Raw genomic sequence first — 26,261 nt, forward strand, 5'->3', positions numbered from 1 at the left:
GCTACAATGGCTAGGCCTGCCAGCGTGCAACCGAGTCCAATCCCAATCGCCGCACCGGTGCTCAAGCCTGTTGGCGAAGGCTCTGCTGCAGGTGATGATGTAGCTGTCGAGGTCAATGATGAGGACGAGGTGGGCGAGGAAGCTGTGGAAGTCTACTTCAAGTTAATATCACAGTAGGTTCAATAACGGCCTCGGAAGAATAGACATACCGCGTCGGCTGCGCCGTGTTGGATTTTCCCGCTATATGGGTTGATGGCACCCGACGTGCCGGTCAAGGCTGTAAAATATGCTTGGCCCCGTGACTCTGTAAATCCCGAGCTTAACGTCCAGGTTGTCGCAGGCAATGTGCTTTCACACCCTAATGTCGATTGCTGCGAGTACTAGCCCGAGGTCTGTCACGTGAAATGCTGTTGGCTTGGAGGAAGATTTAGTCGTGCGGTCAAGAATTGCTCTATGGATGGGGACACCTCTTACGTAGGACAACATGTAATATAGGTATCGGTTAGGGTGGCCACAACTGCAGTTGACTGGCATGCTGAAGTATAGCCTGATGGACACGCTGAAGCAGAGTAGAAGTAGCCCGTCGACGGAACATAGTTATCGGGCAAGCATCGCATGCGCGTCAGCGGTGGGCCTTGAAGCAAGTAGGACGCATCATATACATATTCCATCTGTGTAATGCATGCGGAATTAGTGGCGAACGGAGTTGGCAATGCACCGAGGTTGGATGCCATGTTGGCTGTTCTTGATGTTTTTCTTGCAATTTTCAGTGTATTGTGCAATTGACGCAGATGGAAAGGAAGCAAAGTACCTAGAAAGGTTGCGGGAGCGGACGGCCGAGCCTTTAAGCAGCCTGGCCCGCATTCTAGACATAGAGCATGGCGAACGTGGGTGAAGTACAAGATTAGCTGTTGGGTGGGGTGAAGGAGTGTATTGTCTGATCTTCTTGGCTATCCATCTCCTGAAGCCCGGATGAAGGCTGGGTCTTTATAGACTTAGTCAGAAGTGGACAGCGTGTCTATAGAAGGATCTAGTTACATCTGGAGTCTGGTAGACTGGCAGAGAAGTGCGGAGAGATATCTCCCAACATTAGCCAAATCCAGGAAATGTACATTGCTCTACATGCATCATTCCGTATTACGCCAGCCACCGAGATCAGCCTGATCACTTATTGTGGCTGCAGTGGTAGCGGGATCATTGGAGCACACCTCCCAGCCTAAAGTAATTTCCTCCAGCCTGCCTCCAATATAAGAGACGATGGGCTCACCATGAACGAATATTGCTTCGTATCATACATGAGGAATGGTGGAAAAGCTGATATAAAACATACATTGAAAGCGGTCAATCCACCACTCACCCCTTTACTGCACATTGCCCAATCGATCTGTTTATTCTCAGGTCATGATATTCGGGGGTAGCCTGGTTATTGTAGCCTTTTCGTCCCAGTCGAGCTGAGAGTTTGGGCTGCATTGTGGATAGCGCCACATTGGCTGAGCTGAAAGATAGCCAAATAATCATGATAGCATCCTTGTTGTTATTTACCTTTTCCTAACTTGGTATTTGGCCCTACTCGAAAAGACCAGGATGTCACACTTTTGAGCGTTTTGTGCCACCCTCCAATGTGCTAGTTCTTGAACACAAACGCTTCCAGCCTTTCAGGGTCTTATGGCCCTCGCAACTATCGTAAAACAATGACAACCGGGTGCAGGGGTGACATTTGCCGAGAGGCAGACAAAGCGAGGAAACACCAGAAATCACGAATAACTAAGTGACTCCAGATTATACATGTTTCGTACGTCTATCCTAGCCCTTGAAACAAAACGGAGTGTGGAGGCTACTGTTTAAGCACATCCCTACTCTTCTTTCACTCTACTAAATCATTGCTCACTTTGATTCCAAACATTTCTGTTGTTTGCGTGATTTGCTTAGCGAGTAGGAATTGTATAAGTACTATGTCGTAGGCCATCGTCAATACAGGAAAGGTGATATCAACTAAAACCCCATACTAACTGAACCCCACGCCACCTTAACCCAACACCTTGGATCCAGACAACATGTGTCAGATAACCGTCACCCGCTACAAGCGTTGTGATTGTGTCTTTGCCACGGTAAAGATTATAATCAACGGCTGCAATGGCAACTGCCCTTCAGTCCTTACGAACACGGTCTACAAGAGAGACATGGGCGACTCTTTCTGCCCGGCCAAACACAGCTCGTTCAACCATTAGTGTATGAAGCGAGAGGTTCACAGCCTCTAGCGTAGCCAGAAACTTTAGTGTATAACCCTCTTCGCCGCAACCATGGTAACAGAGTCTTGAGTCGTATCTCCTGTTAACCCGCCTAGGGAATCGGTACACCATAGGCCCCAGCAAGAAATGCAAGAGCCAGTCATAGATATGTAGATTCGCAGGTAATGAAGAACAACTTCGACTGGTAAGATTTACCTTTTGAATCAATCTACGTGTGACTATAGAACCTCCGAGATATCACGCGTAGTGTGCTTAGTAGGGAATTAAGTAACTAATATAGTTTACAGGCGAAGAATATTTGTAATGATTTTCGTGCTGTGGTCAATAGCGCCCTCGTACTTTGGGGTTAAGTCAGTAAGTTTGTCGTTGAGGGTGAACATTTCGCCCCAGTCAGCCCCTTTCCGGCTCCAACTCTTGAGAAGCCCAGCTTTAGTACGCTTGCACTATGTTCCTCACATCAAGTAGAATTCCGGAGAAAAGTTCAGAAATTTGACGATGGAAGTGCCTGCTACGGGATTGCTCAGCTCTTCCGGAGAATCGGCGACCCGAGCCTCGAGAAAGCACCTCGGATGGTGTACCAATATCCTCCAGATTACTACAGTAGCCTGGATGTTTCAGTGGTAGTGCGGCCGGCCATGACAATGCCACGATTCATGATCAAGTCAAGCGCAAACTGCTCGGCAGAACTCTATTGGGCCCAAAGCTGATATATGTCTGAGCAGACATTCACTGGACCTCGGGAAATGACTCGAAGAGATCAATGGCAGCCGTGACTGCCCAAAAGCGGTTTTTGCGATGCATATCACCAAAAATCTCAGCGAAGGGACTCGTCAATCACCCCCGGGTGGGGCCTGAACAATGAATACTTGGCAAGAATCAGGCTTCGGACTCCTAGAGTGCCACCTAGGCAGTATAGTTGATGCTACATTGCACCTAATCACTTGGTGTGAGCGCTGAACTGTACCAAGGCATGACGTAAAGGGGGGTATACTAGCTAGATCATTCCTAGGAATTTGCGCCTAACAGAATATAACAACCAATACTCATGCCACAAGCCTCTTGACCTTGCCAATTCTTCAAGTTCTCAAACCCAGCCCCCTCAATCTTCTTCGCACCCCTGCTCCGGTTGTACCATATGATGTAGCCCCAAGCGACAACAGCCAGGCCGGCCGCGACGCACGTCAGCACGAGCCCCGTCGTCATGCCCGCCGTGTAGCGCGGCGCCTCGCTGGAGCGGAAGATCCAGGCCGAGACGAAGTTGCCTGTGTTGCCGACGCCGATGACGAAGGCGGAGCCGAAGGCCTTCTGGAACGGGGTCGCCGCGTTGAGGCAGGTGAGGGCCCAGAGCATCGCCATCGACGTGTACGTGCCCATGCACGCGACGTAGAGCGCGAGCAGCTGTAGGCCGGGGCTGAACCGATCGGTCTCGTGTAGGATCACGTATCCGATGATCTGGGGTACTTAATTAGTAGTAGCCAAGCTAACAGCTAGGTGACCCTCATTCACCGATTATTACTCCTCAAAATCATCTCGAGGAGAGGAGGGGAAGAAGATATTGGACCGATAACCAACTCACTGCCAAAATGTAACCGAAAAGTGCAACCCCGCAGCGGTGGTTCAGCCGGTCCGCCGACCACCCCATCATCAGGCACAGCGACGAACGAGGGCGCGAATGCGGCTACGGAGGAGAGTGTAGTGACCGTGAACAGCATCATCGTCGCCCAGAGGTAGCTCAGAGGGTTCGAGAAGAAGACCCGGACCTCGGCCGCGACCCTGATCGTCGACTTGCGGGACTCGACAGTCGTGGCAATAATGGTCCTCTCCCGCTCGGAGAGGAAGGTCGCTTTCTCCGGCCTACCGATGTCGGACCAGACGCAGGCGGCGCCGACGACGGTGATGGTCAGCAAGCCCTCGATCAGGAAGATCCAGCGCCAACCGTGCCAGCCGTTGGCGCTGCGGATGTGGGCAATTCCAAAGGCCAATATGTTGGAGATGACGTTGCTGACGATGTTGGACACCACGAGCATGGACAGGCGCCATTGCAGGTGCGTGGAGGGGTAGTAGAGCGAGAGGATAAAGACGCAGCCAGGCATGACGGCAGAGTCGAAGATGCCGACGAGGAACCGAGTCGAAAGCAGAGCGCCGTACGACTTGTCGAATGCTTGTCCGAGAGTGACGACTCCTTCGGACCGAAAAGAAAATTAACTCATTAGTAACCAATTCGGAGACAACGGCCGTAAGCTATTGCGGGCAAACTGACCAAGGCCTACAGTGACGAGGCTGAGGTAGCGCATGTAAGGTAGTCCCAGCCCTCTGTCCAGCCATCGCATGAGAAGATTTCTCGGTACTCGAATAGGATGAGCATGACCACAGGGATGACGATGGCGAGAAAGGTCTGCATGGCGTCCATGCCGAGGCCTTCCGGCAGTCCCTGGATCAGGGCCGCACCGATGTTGGTGCGGCCCATGAGCGACAGGGAAGTTGAGGAAAAACATGGGCGTCAGTATCTTTAGATCGAGTTTGTAGCATAGCTTCGCATCGAAAATTGTTACTGCTTGGACGTCACCACTGGCGGGATCCTGCGCGGTGGGATCCTCCGCTGTGAGCTTCTCCTCGTTGGCGATCGCTGACTCCAGGCTCTTTTCAATTCCCATAATGTGTTGATTGCCAAGATTCAGTAAGAGGTCGTGAGTCGTCTTGGATATGGGAGAGATGCAAGCAGAAGCGCGATATGTCGGCGAAGATAACATCATCGTGTGCGGGGTTTGGCTCACTGCGACCGGATCTCCGAAGGTGTGGTGGTGGTGGCCTGCATAGTCTTCATCACCAGCAGCGGCCGGCAAATCGGGGTGCATGTCAGAACCCTGGTTTTGGTTGGCCTTCAGAGGCGGGATCGAGCGGAGGGGGTTGCAATGGTAGCAAACAAACCCATTGAGAAGAGCTTTGCACCCCGGTATCTTAGCCAAGACCGGGCATTCTATCCCTGCATCTTAAGTAGATAGTGTCACACCAGAATCTTGGCAACTATTGCCTCTGCCAAACACAGAAGAGCTGAACAAAACCAGTCGCCCCTCGCCTCCTTAATACTGAGCTTGGTGACCGGCAAGTCCCATAAGTCACATTCTAAAAAGCCAGGCCATGGTTCGCTTAGACTTGCTGAAGAAGATGAGGATGTAAGGGATTGAAAAGATTTGCAAGAGGGTAGATGGGCAACGCCACGATGCTCGAACATGGTTGCTACAGTGCATAGGGCTAGACATTAGTATCTTCACCAGATCGATATTTTCTCCATTCATGTCATTTCTCCCACCCCTATCAAGATCATTGATCGTCTAACTACAGATTGATAGATCTGGTCTTGGTGGACCAATGGAATGTCAAATGTGCCTCCCTAGTCGCTGGTCCCCATGCCAGCCGCTAATACTAGCACGTGCTTCACTAATAGTGAGAACACGAGCAGTGGCTAAGTGGCGTTTATTAATTCATGGTCTGATTAACCGCTAACCCTAGACCACAAGGCTGTATTAGAAGCTGGGCAAGCAAACTCAGCTTGTACGGTGAGCGATCCAGACTGTCAGGGATGTTCTTGTCGAGCTTAGGCCTCGAGCCACTAATTAGTCAAGAAAGTTCTCCTCCCCGAAACAAAGAAGAAAGGGGAACAGGGACGAAGCTATGAATATCCAGTTGTCCGTCACTCCGCTCGTTCGTTGCCCATCGAATCGACGGCACTTTCACAACAATGGAAGAGGAATACAGCCTGCCAACGGCTCACAGCTTCTTGGGTGATAGTATCGTGACCCTCGCCGCAGTAATGCTGGCCCTGGTCACCGTATTCATTTCGATGCGGTTGTGGCGCCGACGCCGATACCACACGCCACGCTAGACGACGGCGACCTACGTTGCGGTGTCAGATGCTACCATCTTATTCTCCTATGCACGTAGAACTATCTTAGCTATTTGCCTATACTTAACTCGTCGAGCTCCCATCCTAACTCGCGAGCATGATAGATCTGTGCCATCGCCCTGACTGCTATGGAGATATATAGTAAGTTCCCATGGAAATGCCTTTTTGCAGCGGTGAAACACAGACTAAACATACGAATCAGTGGTTCGATGCAATCAAGGACTACATGACTGGCAGCTCACTTTGCCTCAGCTGGTAGGGAAGTTGAAAGTGCTATACGTATATTCAGTACTGTTCGTATTTATACCCACTCCTCTTCCCTCTTGTCACTGTTTGTCGGCCAGCAAACCTAACATGCTAATTAATTCGTTATGACATCATAGCTACAGATTCATCGCTCCGATACCCAAGCTGGCAACTGTGTTCCTGGTCATGGCCATCGCGCCCCCTCAGATGCGGGCTTTCCATACTTGCTGCAAGATCGTCGCGACGTACATGGGCATGTACTGCGTGGCCACCACCATCGTCTCTGTATTTCAGTGCGGCCCCGACCTTGCCGACAACTGGATCAAGGCGCCAGACCAGAGGACTTATATCAACGTGGCCGCCTTCTGGTACGCCCAATTTGCCATAGATATCACCGCGAGCGTGGTCATGATAGCCTTACCATGGTGGCCCTTTGCTTCGTAAGTCACTTCCCGTCACCTTTTGGGTGTACTGCCCGGAATATGATGCTATATAGAAGGTGGCTAGCTAACGTGATTGAGTGATTCGTCATAAGCATCCAATGCAAGCGCAAGAACGTCATCGGTACGATAATGTCCGCCCTTGCTATCGGGAATGCTCATTCTGCAATAGGGGTAATATAGGAGTTGGGGGCGTTTGTTGACTTGCGTGTTTAGGGGATCCATCCTCAGGGCCACAGCTCTATGGCTCTTGACTTAGACCTTAAGAGAAGCTGTTCAGCCGAACCCTGATATGACACGTGAGTACACAGGCCATCGCGACCCTGGTTGGTTCTAGAGAAATTTGCTGATATTCTCTCTCTTCCTCCTTAGACTTCCAATCAATAGGCCTAATCGTCGCCCAACTGCAAATCAACTTCGGCTGCATCGCGGCGTGTGTCCCGACCGTCCTGAAACTCTTCGAAGAGGCCTGGCTGGCGCTGGGCCTCCGCCTCCGGGGCGTTGAGCAGACCCAGTGCTTCAACGCGAGCCAGCAGAGGTCAAAGAGCAGCGGCGGAGGGTCTACGGACATTCGTCTGAGCGCGCTCAGGTCCGTCGACCACGGTGGTGGTGGTGGTGGCCGCAGTAAATCGCCTGGTCCATATCTCCACGCCGGACGCGATGACGATGACAACGACGACGATGATGAGTCCATGGGAAGCCAACATCGGATTATGTAAAAGACGGGCGGCAGTATCAGAGTGCAAACCGAGGTCTCCATTTCGGCGGGAACTGATATAGGAGAGCCTTCCTCCGAAGATGATGGGAGCGGTCGGCTCACTTCGGCTGTCTTCCACGGGTAGCTTGCGCAGGCCATACTTCCCTGTTGTAGCTTCTTAGGATGACTCCATTCGCGAAATTCGGCGCGTTATGATGATTGCATCGATAACAGCCTATGACTGAACATACCCCGAATAGAAGCATCTTTGGCCAGCCCAGACGTGGTCATCGTCATGAGAGATTATGTGCTTTGTCCTCGTTGGCTTCGCCGCCATTGGAAGAGGTGAGCTGCCGTACGAGAGTGCGGGCTCAGTTGATAGCACTTTCGAATAAATATCGACCAGATGGAGGCTTGCAACGAAGACAGAGTTGAAAGTTTTAGCATCTTTTAGAAATAGGGACGGGCGAAGATATAACGCATCCGGAAGTCCTTGAATGGTAGAAACCAGCCAGCATGGACCCCCTGTATTCCATTAAGTCGCTGAACTATTTTGATTCCTTCCAAATCTGTTATCTTTATCCATGTACCAGAAAAGGCCAATGAACGAGGAAAGGGATGCGACACCCTCTACTGAACTATCCAGCTTCAGTGCTTATATGACAGGAGTCCACAGTTATCAGATAATTGTTCCAAGGCAGAAGCAAGAGGCTTGATTCCTTGCTCATTGTAAGCCGGTCCCGACCCCATTGAACCGCAGTCGAACAGGAGGGTATCATCAAGTAATTACTTTACTTATTTGATATATATATACCTAGCTTTTGATGAACCACAGAGTGGTAAAAGGGTTGAGTCCCTTCACCTAAAAGGCGATTTGGGGGGCTTTCGCGAACAAGAACGGGTACATGTTCGGCGGACCGCCCAAATCAGGAGTCTTGGCGTCGATGATGCCGGACATCAAGATCACACGGCGGGTCTTCGTGGATGTATCCCGGGTGTCCCAGACTTCCTCACACCTTCCACTGACCCGGAATATTGTCAGGCTCTTGCAAAAGCAACACCATGGCTAGGGCAGTGGCAGTAACTATGGGCCATGATTGGGAGGTTTCACTTCATGCGGCTTTGTGCGACAGATGCAACCGAGGCATTTACCGATTATATTGCCAATTGTACCCTAATCTCTGAGCACCATGAGGACTTTGAAGATGCAGAGGGAAAGGTGCTTTCTTGCCTTCTCGGTGGTGGAAACAGTGTAGCAGGCGATATCGCAACCGCGGCTCTTTGGACAACGTGTGTACTATTGTGCACAGTCTAATACGCCAAGAAATGCCTAAAGAATCAGAAGATGCGAAAGGACACCTATCATCGAATCTGGCAATCGCGTTGCAGTTGGTTGGTCACAAGCCCTGTCGAGGTTTTTATTTTCCTTCCAATTGCGGTCGCGAAACCCCCCAAAACAGGGGTCCGGGCAGGGGACCCCTAGGGGTTTCTGGGGGTCCACATGCTTCCACTGCACATGCCGCAGGCAATCTGGGCAGATGCTCCAATTGCCAATCAATCCCCACTCCCACCGACTCAATGCGCTCTCCTAAAATGGCATCCCAAGTGTTACTGAATTTAGAAGGTGCCATCGCGGGAGCCAATGGGAAATCGCACATGGCAATCGCAAATATATTCAATCTACCTTGACTCAGTTGTCGGCCTGTGCCCTTCTGTCTTGGCTCCAGAGCGGAAGGAGTAGTTACCCGGGCGTTACCTACTCACGAACGATCAAACCAACGGCATTCGTTTTTGCTGGTCGAGAACAATCTTGACCATAAATACCCCCATGGTCTCTCTCTTACCCTCATCTTTCGTCGGGAAAGCAAAGGGATCGTCACCATTACTCATTCGTTACCTACAGTTTCAGTGGAGGAAGGAAAAAGCCAGAAACTTCCTTTCCGTTCCGCTCTTTAGTCCACTTTTTCTCCTCCGGCGGCGGTGTATCCAAGCAGCCAACGAACAGGCTAAATCCAAATAACAACTTATTTGGAAGAAAGAAGGAATAGGGAACAGCATGCCGATCCAGAGAAGCTTCGTTTTACCCGAGTCGCCAGACGCTCTGAGCTTCTCTTCATCGAAGCCGGTGTTCCTCCTCTTCATCGCCTCCAAAGACCCTGCGACCGGCAAGTCATGGTGCCCCGACGTCCGGGCTTCGTGTAAGTCTTGTTTTGTCTATCTCACACATATTCCTGTCTATCCCGACTTGTGAGCATGCGTATGTGCATGCGGTCGCCGCGCGGGTGCCGGGTGAGTTGAGAGTGCAGCAACTCACTTATCCCGCCACGGTATCTTCCGGACGGCTGCTTCTTGTAACCAACCAAGCCACAATCCATGTATTTTTGGACGGACGCCAATTACGCAACAAGGAAGAGATATATAGAGAAGACACGTTTCTCTTGCCGCGGTTTATACTTGGGCTTCCTACTGACGTATATAGTACCGCACATTGAGGCCGCCTTCTCTGCCGACGATGCGCCTACAGTAGGCTTCGTTGAGGTCGGACAGAAACCCGAGTAAGTACTTACCTGCCTTACCGATGAATTGAAAGAGAGTTGAATCTTGATGCTGATGATCCCCAAAGATGGAGAGAGCGCGATAACGTGTTCCGCACCAAGTGGAACGTGAACAACGTCCCGACGCTGGCGCGCTTCGAGCTGGTCGGTGGCAAGGTTACCGAGGAAGGCCGCATGACCGAGGACGGCATCATGGATCCGGCCACGCTGAAGGCTTTTATGGCATGATAGGTGTTGGGCAGAAGGGGAAATGGTGGGACGTGAAGTTGAGGGAGTTGGGCTTGCATATGCATGGATAGGGTTCCGATCTGGCGTATCGCGCTGCTGCATTGGGTTGGGATATCAATCTTTCCTGTCTCTTCATTCTAATACCGCTGTGTATCCGTATCTCTCCCATACGATTCTCTCAATCAAAGGGCTCCCTCATCAATACCATACACACACCGCTCTACCAACATGAGGTCACCTATGTCGCTTCTTCATTCTACCACTATTGTTCTTCACAAATGAGCAATGCCAGCACGAGTGCTAGGATTCCTCTCCCCCCTCTTTCTCTTTAGCCGCCGCCTCGGCGTTGATCCTCTCCCACATCCGCTTCCGCAACTCATGCCCCTCCATAAAAGCCGCAAACCACGCCGGATCGAATTTCGGCAGCCTCCGCCCCAGCCCGGGCGCCCCCTCGCCGGCCAGCCCCCGCAGCGTCTCGAAGTAGGCCTCGAACTCCGGGTGCACGAGCGTGAACATGGCCCCGTCGCCGCGGGACGCGATGCGGTCGGCCTCCCACAGCGCCATCTCCTCGCTCGAGGGCAACCCACCGCCAGTAGAAGGGTCATTGTTCAGGCGGTTGGCGAGGAGCCGCGCCGCCAGCACGGCTTGCCACTCGAAGATCTTGAACGTCAGGCCGGCGCCCACGGCGCCTACGAACAGCAGGGTCGGGTCGTGGCGCCAGACGACGTGCTGCCAGAGGTCTGGTACACGGTTGTTGCGCACTACTGGGACAGATGGCGTCGCCGCGTTGGGGATGGTAGAAGAGCTGGGGGAGAAGAAGAAGGGAAGGGTCCAGCTGAAGCCCGTACCGAAGATGATGTGGTCGACGTCCGGGATCACGGTCCCATCCATCAATTCTACCTGGGCTTTCACGACTGGCGTCGTTTTCGTGTCCTCCTTAACCATGACCCGCTTGATCGACGGGCATTTGTGTATGCGCGGGTGGTTGAAGGCGCCGTCGCCGAAGTACCGGTTCATGGTGTGGCCGATGACGACGGCATGGGTGGACGCCGCCACTTCGGCCAGATCGAAGGCGATGTCTGCTGCGCTGCACACAGCGAAGTCGCAATTGCCCATTAGCTACTTACTGAGCCACTTCAGAGGGCATTATGCCTTGTCAGTCAGTTGTGAGTAAGACTTACGAGACCGAAGCTCCGACCACGACCACATTCTGCCCACCAAAACCCAGTGTTCATCATCAGCGTTTCCGTCTCCTAATATGAGTATTGAATGAAGACCAGTGAGAGAGCGGGTTTTACCTTGTCCCGATAAGCATCGCGCCCGCGGTAATGCTTGCTATGCAACACGCTCCCCGGCCGCGCCCGCTGCATCGCTTCGAGCCCCTCGACTGCCGGTACGTAGGGGACCGAGTAGTGCCCGCTCGTGACGACGACGGCGTCGAACCACTCAACCCACCACTCATCCTCCTCTTTGTCCCCTCCTTCTTCTTTCCGCAAAGTGACCTTCCACTCCAGCCCGACCTTCTCGACCCGTTCCACCGTCGTGATGTACGAAATGCCCACTACCAATGAGTCTGAGACGGTGTCGCCGACATGTTGATGGCGGCGGACCAGCCCGTCCACGTACCGCCGCAGCACGTCCCAGTGCCGAAACGGCGTGTCGGCGCCGTGCAGCGCCACGGAGCGCGCGCTCCGCTCCGCCGCGATAGGTTCGGCGCTGAACTGCATCGCGACGTCCGAGACGTTGGTCTCGAGGTACGGGTAGATGTGCGGCTCGGTCCAGCGGTGTCGTTTCGGCCTCGCCGCCCGAGTTTGGGAATTTCTCCCTGCTTTGCACCTGCCGTATCGTCAGCAGCAGCGGCGTCAATGACTGGGATGTCCTCCTCCAGCGGCGCATCGGCGGTCCGGTTGGCCAGGCTCTCGAAGTCCGAGAGCACAGGAGGCGGTTTGCCATCGTCGCTCAGCCTGAGCCAGGACCGGTCAGTGAAAGTGCACCGATACGATACAGGAGACCAGATAGATGGTGAGTTGTTACCAGCATCCCCGGGCGCTTCGTGGCGCTCGAAAACCCGAACGGTGTCAAAGGCCTTCTCCTGCGCCAGAGCGTCGATGGTGATGGCGCCCGCGGGCCCGGCGCCAATCACGGCGACTCTCTTGATGGCGCCGCCGCCGACCAATATGTCGGACATTGTTCCTCGTTAGAAAACACCTAGAATCACAAACACCAAATCTAAGGCAACAAGTTGCTTTAACCTGTTTTACGCATCTAAAAACCAAGTAGCTCTGTTCTAGTCTTTTGCGTGTTCCATGAACATGCGGGGATAGGCGGGTGAGCGGGCGAACGTGTGGATGGCCCCCTGAGATAATTAACAAAATGGCGCCGTGACCCGGGAAAATTAGTTGCTTGCGGTGCGCTTAGTGGCGGGGCCAATGGCTTATCAGCACGCTCAAGTCTCCATCCAGTAAGGCATGAGTGCAATACCAGCAACATATTCATTAACGATCGCCAAAAACATGTAGCCAACCACTAACGTGCATACGCCATTCAATGATTCGGACAAGAATCCGATCAACTTTCTAAAGTACATATAAATTTACCACTGTGGGTGGCTTCCATCTTGGTGTGTAAACCTTACTCACCTCTTTCAGGTCGCCCAAAGTGTGCTTCGAGCTCCATGAATATTTAATGACCCCAGTGGACATAACAGGCAACATCGATCGCAATGCTACAAAAAAGAAAAAAGAGAATGAGAAAAAACAGCTTAGAATACTTAGTTCACCGCATGGCTAAGTAACATTAACAATTAATCACGGCCAATCTGGGCTGAGCAATGTTAACTTACATCTTCGCTGCGATGGATATTTAGGTAAAGATATCATTATGTGCAGCTCCATCAATAACCATCGTGTCCCCTAACAAAACTCCACCCACATCAATGATCAGACTGCACAAGACATTCACATGACTTTCAGTCATAATATTCATCTACCGGCCAAGAGGCGTCAACTTGTACTACGTGAACCTGCACCTCGAGCCCGTCGCTAAGATCGGGGAACGTGCCAGGTCCAAGAGACATGCCGATTTGGATGTCGTGCCAATAACCCTGTATATTACGAACCCGAAGCTCTACGCAGGACCTAGCCGCGCTACTGCTTCCTGCACTGGCAATAACCCAGTTCAGTATCCGGGTAGGCGAGATCGAGTGCAGGTGCTGATCAGCACCTTTTCGTACCCTGCACCAAGGTTCGGAGGCTTCATTGAGTCCGCAGATAATTGAGACTGGTTCATGTTCAGGGGAAGCGCGATTGTGTGGAAGGTGAAGCTGGCCTATAAACCACGGGCGCTCGAGGGTGAAGAAGAGGTGGTTGGCAAGGTCGTAATGTGTGCCCGGCTGAGCTTGGATTTCATCGCGTTGGAAATAGGAATCGAATGCGTGCAAGAATTTGAAAACGAAGGCACCTTTTCGTACCCCTTGAGCTCTTAGCAGACCTGGCTTCGCCATAATGTAGGTGCGCTCAGAAGCGGGAGGCTGCGGTTGTAAGTTCAGTATGATATTTCCGCAGGGTTCGTCGATTAGCGTAATCACGACACACCATACTTCATGAGTCCGCGGCTCGAAGAGTGTAGCGCTTTCAGGGCCGGCTGGAACGTAGTGTGTCGCAGGAAGTTATAAAACAGATCATTTACCTCGCGATCTGACTAGCAGAGCTCCTGTGCGGAAGGGAAGATAGTTCTGGACGTGGAACCCGTGAGAACATGTTGGGCCCGCATTTTACATAGAGCTATACCCAACTCCTTTCTTTCGAACTCCGTCGAAGTCTTGTATCATAATCTTGGGAAGCAAAAACGTTGGGCTTCCTGTTCGTCCGTGTAGATTTCCAATCTATTCGTAATCTTGATGCCACTGTTGGTCACAGAAAACTCGCCGCCAAAGACAGAATCAAGGGTACGTTCCATCGGCTGGCAATAGGTGAAGTTTTCAGGCCCGGGTGCTAGTAATCCAATCGCGTCATGGATTTGTTGACCAATTCTTCGGGCCGAGGATGTCGTGTGTTCGCTTGGGATCCAGGCGAAGATACTAAGATCATTGGTGGTCTTGATGATCTCATGTTGCAGCCGAACGAACGCTCTGGCGCCTTCGCCATAGAGCATCGGCATGTTCACGCCGAATATGCCCAACAGGGAATACGCCCTGTCCTCGACCCTCGTTGTTACGCGCGATGCGGCCCAAGACAACATCCGATGAGATACGGGTACGCTCGAGAGAGGGCGTCTGTCATAAAGCACATCGGGGTCGATCCCAGCTATGTCACAGATGCGGCCATATCCAGTCCTCCTGTGCCAAGCTCGGTCGAAAAACCATAGATTCCGAGGGGCGATTAGTTCCTGCAGTGTCCAACCCCTGGTGACCCAGCGAGACTACTCTAAGCCGTGCGACAGATCCTCTTCTGGTAGCATGTCGGATATGTAGGCGTAGCAGACATCCGATCGTTCGTACCAGGTAAACATGGAGTTCAGAGCCTCGCTGAGCTCGACCGAGGAACTCTTGTCAATGCAACAGGTGTCGATCCAGATCCATTCGAGGCCATCGTCATCTGCCGTTCGACACGCCTGCTGCACTTTGGAAAATACAGCCTTGCTCCTGGCGTGCTCGAGATTTGCGATATCGGCGAAGAGAACCTCGTCATCCTCCCAAGTATGCGATAGAATGGCATATAGAGGGTGAGAATCCCCATGCCATTCTTTCAATGTCAGGTCCTTGGTATGAAGGAGTCGCATGATGTTCGACTCAAGTTCGGATGAAGGCGATGGACGCGTGAAGTACAAACATCAAGTTGAAGCTCTGTTGTCCAGGCTGTATTCTCCAAAGCTCGGGTTCCGGAGGCCTGCGTCACGCACCGCCCACCACCCATCGCTTAACACGCCAATCGTAACATCAATGCTAACGGCCTCCAATTGAGGCTAAATCGATGTCCAGATCCGGGGTGCATTATTGTCACAACGGGCATGCTTGATGGAAAGAAGCTTCCAGATTGATCACGTGGCAGGCATTGTGAAGTTGATGCCGTGTACGAAATCCGGAAGTTTGTGGTTGTTGCCCATACGACTGACTGACTGGGTGAGCGGCATTCATCAGTGTTAGGACTTGGCGTTTAGTGTCATTGCTTTGCCCAGGAAGGCCCCACCTGACCATGCCCGGCACTCGCAGGCGATGACGACAACCCGTTTCCCGGGGGGCTGTGCATGTGCATCGCCTTGAATCTTGAATGCAATGCGTCGCAACCCAACAGACTTGATCTGCTTTCTACATACACCTCTTCTAACCTAGATCTTACTCCTGTAGATCCAGTTCTCTCAACCAACTCCTGCTTCAATTCCCATTCCTCAAAAGCCACCCGCTCACTACTTAAACTAACCAAGCATTCCCCTCTCGTTTTGGTACGTCAGCAATGCTTGATTGAACCCGCCACTCATTCCCTTCCCGAATCAATAAACTAACGTGCAACTTGGCGGTCAGCAAACCCTCCAACCCAAACATCACCAACAAACATCAATCATAATCATCATGGCCTGCGGGATCCCCCACTCGACGCTCGTCAACCGCAACGGCCCCGGCAGCGCCGCCTCCTCGACCATCGAGAGCATCATCAACAAGCCCGCCGGCGGCGACGGCTCGGGCAAGACCAAGTGCATCGAGTGCGACGGCTACGAGTGCTGCTGCATCCCCATCCCCTGCACTGTCATGTAGACAGCGGGCGAGGAAACAATAACAACAGCAACACGGAGAGAGAAGGCAAGGCCGCCGATGGATCCGACCTAGAGAAATGGCGGAGATATATAGATATATTTCTATATAGACTCGGTTGACAAGAAAGGCCTGGAGCTTCGGTCGGCATGAAAGCATACGAATTGACGTCAACAACAACAACAACAACAACAACGAGGATCGCTCGATTGAGCATGGAGAGAAGATAGATACCAGACTGTAGCAGCAGGTCACCAAGAAACATTCATAATCAAAAACTAAAATTCGTTCTCATTCCCTTGTGCTTAGCTTTAGCCCATCCCATCCTTGGGGGCGGTATAAGAAAAGAAAACCCTATGCCCATAAAACGGCATTGCAATGCAACAATCAATCACACCCTCACCCCAAAGCAAGACTGGCATAGCAGTACCTCCACCCCGTTCACTGTCGTCTGCCTCTTCCACCACAAGTCGTGGCGTATGAACAGCGTCCCGCAGACGTGACAGGCATACCGAGAAGCGACGTAGTCATACAGCCAACGCCAGGACGTAACCCAGGCACCACCCGCACCGCCACCGCTATCATCGTTCTCATCCCCGTCCATCCTCTAGACGGCCGGTTCGACAAGCATGCCCCACATCTCCTCCTCGAGCTCCCCCATGCCGCGGCCGCCACCAGATTTGTTGTTCGTACCAGCAGTGCTTGCTGCTGCTACCGCTTCTTCCTGGTCGATCTTGAGGCTGCCCAGCCCCTCCAGCATGCGCTCCACCTTCTCCTTGCTGTCGCGGATCGCCGCCGTCTCGGCGCGCAGCCGGTCGAGCTGCGCCTGCATCGTGGCGATGAGGGACTCGCGGGCCTGGTGCGGGCGGTACTCGTTGATGAGGTGGTGGAAGTTATACAGGAGGTCGCGGATGTCCTTGACTTTGTCGGCAGCCTGGAAGTTTTTGGTGGTTAGTTTTCTCGTGGCCGGAAAAGAGAGAGAGAACCCTAGTTGCAAGAGAAAGAGAGATAGAAGAGGTTAGAATAACAGTTAGGCCAAAAACTCACATCCATAGCGTTCTGCCCCAAGATGCCCACGAGCTCCAGGAAGTTCAGCAGCAAGCTCTTGGCAATGCGCTTGAGCACCGTCGCGCGGTCGAAGTGCTTGTCGTCGCGCTCGCCGTCCGCAAGCAAGCCCCCATTGGCCACGACGGGCCGGATCTCGCCGCCCTCCTCGAGCTTCGGTAGGGGCTGTACAAGGCGGTACGGGTCGCCGAAGATGCGCCAGGCGCCCTCGTCGGGCGGCGGGGGCGGCTGCAGGTTGCGTAGGTTGGGCGGCAGGCCCGTCAGTCTTTGGTAAAGCACGTCGTTGGCATTGTTGTTGGTGGATGAGGAGGAGGGGGGTTCGAGGTTTCGGCGCGCTCGCGCTTCAGGTCCGCGAGGCGCGCGAGGTTGTCGGCGGTGAAGTATTTATAGAAGGGTGGCGGGCGCGGCCAGGTCGAGGTGATCTGGTCCAGATCCTGGATTTCCTGGCTCTCGTTCGGGTTGGCCATCTCGGTGGTGGTAGTGGCAGAAGGGTAGTGGTGGGTATCGGTAAATGTTCAGTTCGTAGTGAAGGATGATAATTATGTCGACCGCAGCCGGAAATAGCGATTGGTGACGTCTCAATCACGGCAAAGAGGCGCAATGTCATGTGAGTTTATGGCAATGCATTGCTTCTCTAGCGGGTATGATTGAGCCAGTATGTTGGACCTCCAAAACAATCAGTCGACATACCAATGACGAATGCGAGGCTGAAAGGCTGAGAGAAGCAAGGCGGGCAGGCAGTTTAAACTTGAACGAACTGTGGGAAAGAACAATGCACGGACGTTCAGGTACAGTTTGTAGGGGCTAGCGCCCGCCGTGGGGAAGGTTGGGGGCTTGTCGACCTTATTTCGACTTCAACTGCACCTCCCCTTTGGGTCATGATTAGCAAGGGGCGTTGAAGTATACCGTCATGTAGGTTAAGTACTCACTAGAATCACAATTGCAAATTGTCTGGCCCAATGCTTCCGTTTAGAAGCGCACAATGATACATCAGTCAGATATGTAAAGGCATTGCAGCTGTCAAGATTACCGAGTTCCACTTGGAAAAGATGTCACTTCCCTTTACGCGGGCAAGCTCATCTCATTGAGATATATAGCAGCAGTAGCAGTAGAAACACCAGAAGAAACAACATAGTATGCCAAACCACCAACCTCAGTCAATGGCCCTCTTTTTTTATCCCATACATTATCTCTTTCTCTCTTTCTCTGTCTCTCTTTCTCTTTCCTAGTGATACAAATGCCAATAGCAACGGTAGGCGTCTCATCACCAGACAGAACCGAAGCGTTGGACGATGCATGATGCCAAAACGCAATGCTGGAATAGAAAAACAAAAACCCAATGCAGAATACGTAGGGTATCTCGTCTCTTCTTCTTCTTTCTAGACAGTCCCCCGCTTCAGACTCGAAACCGGAACCCATCATCAAAGTCCTCCTCCTCATCTTCCTCGTCATCTTCCTCGCTGTCCTCAGCTATGCCCCCATTCTCCTTGCCACCAGCCGCCAGGGTCTTTGCCGTTTTAGGGCCCGTAGTAGCCGCCGCCCGCAGATTCACCATGCTCCCCTTCCGCAGCTCCTCGCGCTTCTCCTTCAACTTCCGGACGCGCGCCTCGAGCTCCTCCATCTCGTCGAACTCGTCCTCGAGCGCCCGCGTCGCGTCCTCGCGCTCGTCGGCCATCTCGGCGTCGAACCGCAGCTTGCGCCGCTCGTTCTCCTCCTCCTGCGACTTGGCCGCAATCTGGTCCGCCGTCAGGGCCGGCGCCGAGATGACCCCGGCCGCACCTCTGGGATTGGGCAGGCTCTCAGGGGGCGGCGGTGTCGGCTCCGCGGTGTCGGCGATCTCGGCTTCGAACAGGGCCCATTCGGCCTCGTCTACGGATTTCCCGGCGGCAGGGGCAGTTGTAGTTGTATTTGTAGTAGTAGCTGTAGCAGCCGCTGAGTCAGGGGCAGAGGTAGGAGCTCTTCCATGAGACGTATTCGGCGTCGAGTTCGAGTGTTCGGACCCCGACCCAATCAGGGGCGAGCGTCCGTGGGACGGCAGCCGCGGCGTCGAGTTGGCCGAGCCGGCGTCGAGCAGCGGCGTGGCGGGCCGCGACGGTATCGCGATCCCGACGCCCTTCTCGGGCGCGTTGGACGTCCGCCTCGTCAGCGAGGGCGGTGTGTTGCTGGCTCTTTCTCCTCCCGTCCCTGTCGAGTCTGTCCTGTTCTTCTTCTTCCTGCTGGCGGCGTCTTCGCCTCCAGCACCCGTCAGCCCATCAGCAGAGTCATCCATATCTATATCGTCCTCATCGATGCCATGCTTTCTCTTGTGGTTGATCGTCGTCGTGGTCGTATTGGTTTCTGTGGGTGCCGCGGCGGGTCTAGACGAGGATTGTGGTTGTTCTTGTTGTTGTCGTTCTTGAAGAGCGGTCAGTTTTTGTCGGTGGGCCGCGGACCGCAGGTGGCCGTCCCAGAGGGACTCTGATTTGACGGCCTCGTGGCAGAGCTTGCACAGCAGCTTCCCGGCGTCGCTGTAGGCGGCATGGGGGTGCTCGATGCGGTTGGCGGCGCGATGGGCACGCAAGAGCGAGCGAGCGTCCGACATGACGAGCTCCCTTTTTCTAGTATATATTGGTTTTGTATGTAGCAGGAGTTTTGCGTGGACCTGTGCTGGCACAGTTCGGAGATTTGGGAAACTGAAGGTAGGGGATCGGCAAGGTTCGGTCGATCGTAATCGTAATTGATTGCTTGATGGAGTGTTGTTTCAAAATTGGCAGGAGTTGAAGACAGTCGGTCTCTGGTCGTCGCTGAGGCTCGATCGTCTTTTTGAATTGTTGATGGTTGTTGTTCGGTTGCTATGGAGGTGGTTCATTTCATAAAAAAACGGGTATGGGCGGTATGGCGTCAATGGAGCTGATGCCAGTTTGGAAGTCGAACCAGTGACGCTGAATCTCTGAAATTGGAGAAGCCAGCAACGCCCCTAGCCAGCTAGCAGGCTAGCTCACTTCCTGCGGGGTCCCAACTCGTCCCAACTCCAGCGGTATGGGGTCCAGCCAATTAGCGGGCAATAACAACCAAATGACAGCTGCCTGTCGCTGCCCCCCCCATCAATCTCAGATGCAATCTCGTGATCCCTTCTATACTGTATGCCACGTGTTGAAGTGAAAGTAGCCACATGAATAAAACCCGAATACATAACGGAATAGTACGATGAAACCCAAGCTTCGTAACATTTTCGACACCACCGCTGATTCAATCAAGGACCTGATCCTAAATGAGGTCGAAATACCCCTTGTGCTACTGGTTGCTGGCCCTCAAGATCAAACATCATGGCATGCTCTGTACAGCTAGCTATCAGACATCATCAGTAACCCATGCCGATTTGCCCCTTCAGATACGAAGTAACGCCCACACAATGTGTACCAGCACGAACAAACAAATCCCAATCCCAACTGCCATGAAATCCTTTCCTTCCAGAAACCAGAAACAATAGTAGGGGTTGCCACCCAAAATGCAGTAACGCCCCTTTATCCTCGACCTGTGAGACCCTTTCCGCAAAGTCTTCAGCATCGTGCCTCTTCTCTCATACACGCCAGTTGCCAAACCCTGACTGTAAGTCCATTTGTGTAGTAGCCTCCAGTAATGGCTCTCCCCTTAACCTAGGTTGAACCGATCCGATCTCCTACAGATCCTTTTCCGTGTTGCTTGCTTGCTCTATCCCGCAGCCCGCACCTGGTTAGTTTCCCCCACCCCCGCCGCCTTCCCCCCAACCCTCTCCCAAAACCGCTTTAACCGCCACACGCGCCCGACCCCAGCCTGCTCCTCCCACCGTCGGACCCCCTCAGCGCGCTCTCGCACCTCGCCCGTCCAGACGCAAGCCACCCAACGCCGGAGCCCGTCCTTGAGCCTCTCGCGCTCCACGGCGCGCTTCTTCGCCACGAGCCCAGGGGCCACCACCACGGCGCCGCTCCCCTCCCGGCACTGGGCGGCCCCAGGTACGCACTCGCCGGGCAGCACCCCGCGCTGCACCAGCGTCTCGGCCGAGGGTCGCAGAGGTAAGCGGCGCGAGAGCCGGATCGCCACGAGGTTGCGCGCGAGGCGGCGCGAGATCTGCGTCGTGTGCGTCAGGAAGATGTGCTTGGCGATCAGGTCCCGCAGCGTCGGCCGTGAGGGTGAGAACAGGAGGGGTGGGAGCGAGGCCCGGGCGCGGCGCAGACGGAGCATGTGCAGAAGCGGGTGAAGCGACAGAGCGCGCAAGTGGCGATTAGTCTGGCCACTCATAAGTTAGCATTCAATGCCATTACCTGGAAAGTGCAGAAGTAAGGACGAAACGTAAACGTGGGCAACATAAAACCATACAAGAGATGGTGGATGGCAGCACAGGCAATGAATAGGAGTGTCACGAGCGCGCCTAACTCTATTTCAGGGGCGGGATAGAGACCGGCGACAAGATTCAACCTCAAGCAGCCTTTGGTGACACAGCAGTCACGGACATCTCAAGGTCGCACAACTTTCGCGTATGCCAGAGAGCGGGTAGAGAAAGGGGCACGAAGATGTGGGCATTGCTCGAACCTCGGAAATCTCGCACACGGGGGATTTCAAGGGTGAGTCGACCACGTCAGAGACACGCGCAGCCACCTTGGAAAGAGAACCAACTTACCCTCGACGTAGCCAGCAGATCGCACACTTCAAGAAAGCTCAGGACGTGCGTGAGTACTTCGTTGGGCAGACTATCCAGCTCGAGCATGCTGCTGTTACTACTACCCCTTCTCCGTCTGTCCGCCGCCAGGCCCTCCACCCACGGTATAGCCGATGGTGGTGATGGCGATGATGATGATGCCCTAGACATGATGGAAGTCGTCGGCATATCGACTTTGGCATTATCTACTGCGCCTGATTCGGTATGCACATCGCCTGCTGGAGGCGCAACTAAGCGACATGCATGGACGTGAATCGAGTAAGTCGTTGGAGATATGACGGCGGCTTGGCCCGTCCCTGCCCGCATGTCCCTGGTAATACCTCGGTCTCTCATAGAGGTCGCTGCAAGCGGCATGTCATGGTGGCCCAGATCGCCAACTGCCTGGCCTGTCAAAAGTGGTGTCGATTGCCCCGAAGTATAGGAACTTGGAGAGTTGACTCCTGAAGTATCGCTGCTCAGCACAAGATGTAGTGAGGCATGTTGGGCAGCGCCATAGCTTTCTGTTTGTGTGGTAGCAATATCGCTTTCGGCAGAATAGGCCAGCGATGGCGACGAGGGTCTTGAATCCGTCATGGCGAGCGATCTCGACTTAGTCCTCTGGCGGAAGTAGAAGCCGGCATCAAGCAAAACTGCGTAGCGGGTCAATGATCCCCGGCTTGGACGTCAATGAGCTGTAAACCTGGATTGGTATTGGATGATAAGAGGTTGTATTCCCTTCTGGGTTAGGTATGCAGCCAGTTGGGTGCAAACCGATGTTGCGATGCGCCGTGACAGAAGCCGTGGCAGTAACCGTGACAGTGACGAGGTGCCATGCACTGCGCCGTGACCAAGCGCCAGAAAGGCTCTCTTCATCGGAGTCTCGGCGTAATCGGGCGTATGGTTCTGCACCTAGGTGGCCGGCTGATAGCAAATCCCGATAATAGCCAGATCAGATGGGAGCGAACAGGCGCGCGCCGCAACAACGAAAAGGAGGGTCGTCGCGCGTTGGGTGATGGAGGCCCTGCGCTAAACCTTGGGCAGAAGCGACAGCGTGTCGTGTCGTCCAGGGATTATTTTCCGCCGGGGGGGGGGGAGGAGCCGTGCCAATATCCGCGGAGGTTGCTGGGGATGAAATACCCTGGTCCGCAGCGCCAGCTGGCCGCTGCTACGGCATATGCAGATGGCGGCAAAAAGACGTAAGGATGGCCCAAGAGGGGAAGAGGAACCGCGATTCAGATATGGAGGTCGTTTGTGCCGAGGTCCGCCAAGCCCGTCAATGGTTCGTTCATACAGCACACACGCCGCAGATGTGCAGACAGCTAGCTGTGTTGACACCTAAAGACCTGCCACCTGTCGGTGTAAGACCAAGGTGTGGATGGTGAGGCGTGGGATGCCCGTCGGTATGTCAGTAATAAGGTTCGTAAGGCTTTGTTCGTCAGCCTACCAGTCTTTAGTGAGGCGAAGAGGCAGGACTGGATGCGGATAGGAAGCTGCGGCGAGGTGTGTCCGTGTGCAGATGGCTGGAAGGAGGAGGTCGAGGCGCAGCGGCGGGGTGAGGCCTTGAAGAAGATGGAGAATGGCGCATCCAGATGCCTGTTCTTAAGATGCGCAGTTAAGATGGAGTAAAGTCGGGCGCAGCGCTCAATCCAAATCCATCAATCAAGCGTCCTAATCCGTCAGTCGAGCGAACAATTGGCCATTTCATCCGCTAGCAACGGGGAAGTTAACATGTTAAAAACGCTTGAGGCGGTTGCGAGAGCCGGATACTTGAGATAGGAAAGAAGAAAAAGTTGGCAAACTCTCGGTCCAATTCATCTCGTCGAGTGACTTGAGTCGAGGCCAGACGCTTAATGCGTCACAGGTTCAGCAGTTGATACGATCAGTCGGCAGGGATGATGCGGGATGGTTCAGGGCCAGGATGCACTACTGGCCCAAGTTGCGTTGCTTGTCTGTTCATCTCTCCCATCTGATTGATCAAATGCCAGGAATAGCTGGAGAAGTGACACAGTGAGCCCGTACTGTGTTTTGGGGTTTTAGAGGGGTCGGCTTGCTGGCTCTTTGCTATTTCTGGAGCAATTTGAGGCTAAAACACAGTGCCAAGTACTGAATGACGCACTCACTTAGTGAGAGGATGTACGTTTGGCACCACAAAGGCCAATTGTAAAACATCCAAAGTCGGCCGACCGGCCGTAGTATGAAACTCGATGTCTTCGTCAATGTCCGATGTTCCAGCTGTCTAGGATTATTAGCCCATCCTACCACCATTGAATCCACCGTCTTTTGTTAGTTGAGATATGATTGACATGAGGTTAACCTAGTACAAGTCGTAGCTCCGAGGGTACTAGCAGCAGCTGCCAGCAGGTCAATCAATCGCGAAGGGTCATGTCTCTTATCAATGTCTCAGTTTGAAGTGAGACAGCCTGTCCTGCTCTGTCCATCTATATGTTTTGCCGGTGGGAGCACGCAATTAGAGCGAGGTTTAACCAGCCGCGCGCGCCCGAACCGTTTCCCATCTATCTGTCGAACTAGACGTAGACGAGTTGAGACACTTACTTGGCAAGCCGGCAATCAAGTGAGCCTTGAGGTACAGATGTAGTCTGAGAAAGTCACGGGACGATGGCTGGTTGCGGGTAGCAAAAGCGGGATGCCCCCCGCCTGTCAATTTGTCACATCGCGGGTATCCTTCCACAAGCGGGCGGCGTCCGATCCATCACGGGAAAATGTAGGTCAGAATACTACACCACATGCCAATCTCCATCGCATCCCGGTACAGAAGGTGGACTTTACAGGCTAGCAAGAAGCAGGAGGCCGGACATTTCTTTCCCGCCCCGAGGGTAGACATATCCCGTATAGTCGCGTATTAAATATTTTCTTCAAGCTTTTTCCCTCCTGTCGTTTATAATGTTGGTTGTCGCCGCTCGCTTTTTTGCCTGTTCATCTGCTAAGGATCGGAGATCCGGCACGTATCGCTTCGAGCCAAGTCGCTGGCTGACTGATGTGTTGTGCTGTCGGTCTTCTTCCATTGGCCATTGGCAAGTTTCTTGACGGGCGGCGATTTTGCCGCTGCCTGTTTTCAACGTCCAAGCAACTTGTATATACTTACATCTGCACTACATTCCTTGATTACTTCAGCTGTGTATGTGCAAGATGCAGCAAGTTGCTCGTGAATTGGGTGTACCGGTCAAGTTGAAAGTAGGTCTGTAGGATGACAGCCGATGTTCTTCTTTGTCTCAGCCCGCCCGGAATCATCCACCCTTACTTATGTAATCGCCCCCGAATTACTCAAACTACAAGCACGCGATGATGCATGTCTCATATTATGTTCGGGCTGTCTGGCTAAAATGCCCTCAAGATTTAACCTGGTCAGCCTCAGAAGGCATGATTACATGAATACCCCAAATCCTGGCTGCCAAGTTGATCATCACTTTTCTTCATCAACCGGTTTTTCCTATGTCTATCGTACTTTACATGCTATGGTAATATGTTCCAAGTACTATGAACCTTTGGTTGTGGGTGCAGGCGGGCTATTGATGTATGTCACGGCGACAGCTGGAGAATAGGAGAAATAGGAAACCTCGTGGCAAAGAAGAATCCTGGTTCTTTCTATTAATGTTTCTTGTTTTGATTTCCTTCAGTGGCTCGCTTGAGATGTTCTTGCTGAACACACCAACAAGAAAGTGTTCACGGGCCAGGAAAACAGAGGCCGCATAAGGCCAGGCCGGCCGCGTCCATCCCACCACCCCCATTTCCTCTGCGCTTGGAAACCCGCAGCATCTTTTCCCGCGAGAGGCAATCGGCGCCCAATGGGACAGGGTTGGGATACATTGTCGTCTCGATTGGGCCTCAATCCAGCAGCATCGGAGTGCGGCTCCACGACTCCCCAAGTCGGAAAGGCCCTGGTAGGTACAGAACTTCTTCTTCTTCTTCCGTGGAGCTTTCGTTGGTGTGCATTGCCGGGTCCCCTACTAGACGAATTTGTAGCTAGTTTAGGTAGGGAGCGTGCGTGGTTAAAACACGAGAGATTGAAAGCAGGCTCTGGTATAGTTGCTCTTTTTATTTTTCCCACTCCTGCGTCCGGGAAGTTTGTCTACCTAGGCAGGGGGGTCGGGCAAGGAGCAGGAGGAAGGGCCAGAAAAGAGGAGACCGTCTCCCCTTTCGGCTGGTAAGGCAGGCTTTGTCGTAGTAATAAGAGGAGTAGAACAGCCGTCAGTCTGGCCGTTCCAATCAGCTGCCCTGTTCTCTCCGAAAAGTGCGAAAGAAGGCTTCGTAACTCTCCATGGACAACTCAGTCCCTACCAATCACCGAGTTCAAGGCAATGGGGGAATTGAGACACGAGAGCCGATGAGAGATCCAGTTAGAGTCTACCCCTTCTTCTCTCATTGCTTTATTTCCCTCTTCCCCTCATTGAAGACTCACCTCTGCCCTAGGCTTGTGGTTTACAAGAGAGGGGGAAGGAAGTGCATGAGAGGAGTCAGG

At 53.2% G+C, this 26,261-nt stretch overlaps 11 protein-coding genes across 11 annotated transcripts; 5 read left to right on the plus strand and 6 right to left on the minus strand.

Moving 5' to 3' along the window:
* Window positions 1-6: 6 nt before the first annotated feature.
* On the plus strand, window positions 7-384 carry PG994_002587 (uncharacterized protein; the record flags this gene model as incomplete). The annotated part of the gene is made up of 2 exons (XM_066853996.1): window positions 7-161; window positions 204-384. 2 exons carry the CDS (start codon window positions 7-9, stop codon window positions 382-384), a joined length of 336 nt encoding a protein of 111 aa, XP_066719851.1.
* A 2,870-nt stretch (window positions 385-3,254) lies between these two features.
* On the minus strand, window positions 3,255-5,104 carry PG994_002588 (MFS general substrate transporter; the record flags this gene model as incomplete). The annotated part of the gene is made up of 3 exons (XM_066853997.1): window positions 3,255-3,709; window positions 3,826-4,431; window positions 4,510-5,104. The coding sequence occupies 3 exons, from the start codon at window positions 5,102-5,104 to the stop codon at window positions 3,255-3,257; spliced, it is 1,656 nt and encodes a 551-aa protein (XP_066719852.1).
* A 1,481-nt stretch (window positions 5,105-6,585) lies between these two features.
* On the plus strand, window positions 6,586-7,558 carry PG994_002589 (uncharacterized protein; the record flags this gene model as incomplete). Its single annotated transcript, XM_066853998.1, has 3 exons — window positions 6,586-6,839; window positions 6,935-6,963; window positions 7,212-7,558. 3 exons carry the CDS (start codon window positions 6,586-6,588, stop codon window positions 7,556-7,558), a joined length of 630 nt encoding a protein of 209 aa, XP_066719853.1.
* A 2,034-nt stretch (window positions 7,559-9,592) lies between these two features.
* On the plus strand, window positions 9,593-10,319 carry PG994_002590 (uncharacterized protein; the record flags this gene model as incomplete). The annotated part of the gene is made up of 3 exons (XM_066853999.1): window positions 9,593-9,734; window positions 10,016-10,091; window positions 10,160-10,319. 3 exons carry the CDS (start codon window positions 9,593-9,595, stop codon window positions 10,317-10,319), a joined length of 378 nt encoding a protein of 125 aa, XP_066719854.1.
* A 300-nt stretch (window positions 10,320-10,619) lies between these two features.
* Window positions 10,620-12,507, minus strand: PG994_002591 (uncharacterized protein; the record flags this gene model as incomplete). Its single annotated transcript, XM_066854000.1, is given in 4 exon segments — window positions 10,620-11,438; window positions 11,501-11,572; window positions 11,618-12,144; window positions 12,156-12,507. The coding sequence occupies 4 exon segments, from the start codon at window positions 12,505-12,507 to the stop codon at window positions 10,620-10,622; spliced, it is 1,770 nt and encodes a 589-aa protein (XP_066719855.1).
* Window positions 12,508-14,738: 2,231 nt separating this feature from the next.
* On the minus strand, window positions 14,739-15,098 carry PG994_002592 (HET-domain-containing protein; the record flags this gene model as incomplete). The annotated part of the gene is made up of 1 exon (XM_066854001.1): window positions 14,739-15,098. The coding sequence occupies one exon, from the start codon at window positions 15,096-15,098 to the stop codon at window positions 14,739-14,741; it is 360 nt and encodes a 119-aa protein (XP_066719856.1).
* Window positions 15,099-15,885: 787 nt separating this feature from the next.
* On the plus strand, window positions 15,886-16,068 carry PG994_002593 (uncharacterized protein; the record flags this gene model as incomplete). The annotated part of the gene is made up of 1 exon (XM_066854002.1): window positions 15,886-16,068. One exon carries the CDS (start codon window positions 15,886-15,888, stop codon window positions 16,066-16,068), a length of 183 nt encoding a protein of 60 aa, XP_066719857.1.
* A 604-nt stretch (window positions 16,069-16,672) lies between these two features.
* On the minus strand, window positions 16,673-17,597 carry PG994_002594 (mediator of rna polymerase ii transcription subunit 7 protein; the record flags this gene model as incomplete). Its single annotated transcript, XM_066854003.1, is given in 3 exon segments — window positions 16,673-16,999; window positions 17,113-17,395; window positions 17,410-17,597. The coding sequence occupies 3 exon segments, from the start codon at window positions 17,595-17,597 to the stop codon at window positions 16,673-16,675; spliced, it is 798 nt and encodes a 265-aa protein (XP_066719858.1).
* Window positions 17,598-18,526: 929 nt separating this feature from the next.
* PG994_002595 (uncharacterized protein) lies at window positions 18,527-19,711 on the minus strand (the record flags this gene model as incomplete). Its single annotated transcript, XM_066854004.1, has 1 exon — window positions 18,527-19,711. The coding sequence occupies one exon, from the start codon at window positions 19,709-19,711 to the stop codon at window positions 18,527-18,529; it is 1,185 nt and encodes a 394-aa protein (XP_066719859.1).
* Window positions 19,712-20,820: 1,109 nt separating this feature from the next.
* PG994_002596 (F-box domain-containing protein) lies at window positions 20,821-21,955 on the minus strand (the record flags this gene model as incomplete). Its single annotated transcript, XM_066854005.1, has 2 exons — window positions 20,821-21,375; window positions 21,767-21,955. 2 exons carry the CDS (start codon window positions 21,953-21,955, stop codon window positions 20,821-20,823), a joined length of 744 nt encoding a protein of 247 aa, XP_066719860.1.
* A 660-nt stretch (window positions 21,956-22,615) lies between these two features.
* On the plus strand, window positions 22,616-22,984 carry PG994_002597 (uncharacterized protein; the record flags this gene model as incomplete). Its single annotated transcript, XM_066854006.1, has 1 exon — window positions 22,616-22,984. The coding sequence occupies one exon, from the start codon at window positions 22,616-22,618 to the stop codon at window positions 22,982-22,984; it is 369 nt and encodes a 122-aa protein (XP_066719861.1).
* Window positions 22,985-26,261: the final 3,277 nt, after the last annotated feature.

Source organism: Apiospora phragmitis, assembly GCF_038363925.1.
Source record: "Apiospora phragmitis strain CBS 135458 chromosome Unknown utg000003l:1.0-2676785.0:1.0-2680665.0, whole genome shotgun sequence".
Classification (NCBI taxonomy): Eukaryota; Fungi; Ascomycota; class Sordariomycetes; order Amphisphaeriales; family Apiosporaceae; genus Apiospora; species Apiospora phragmitis.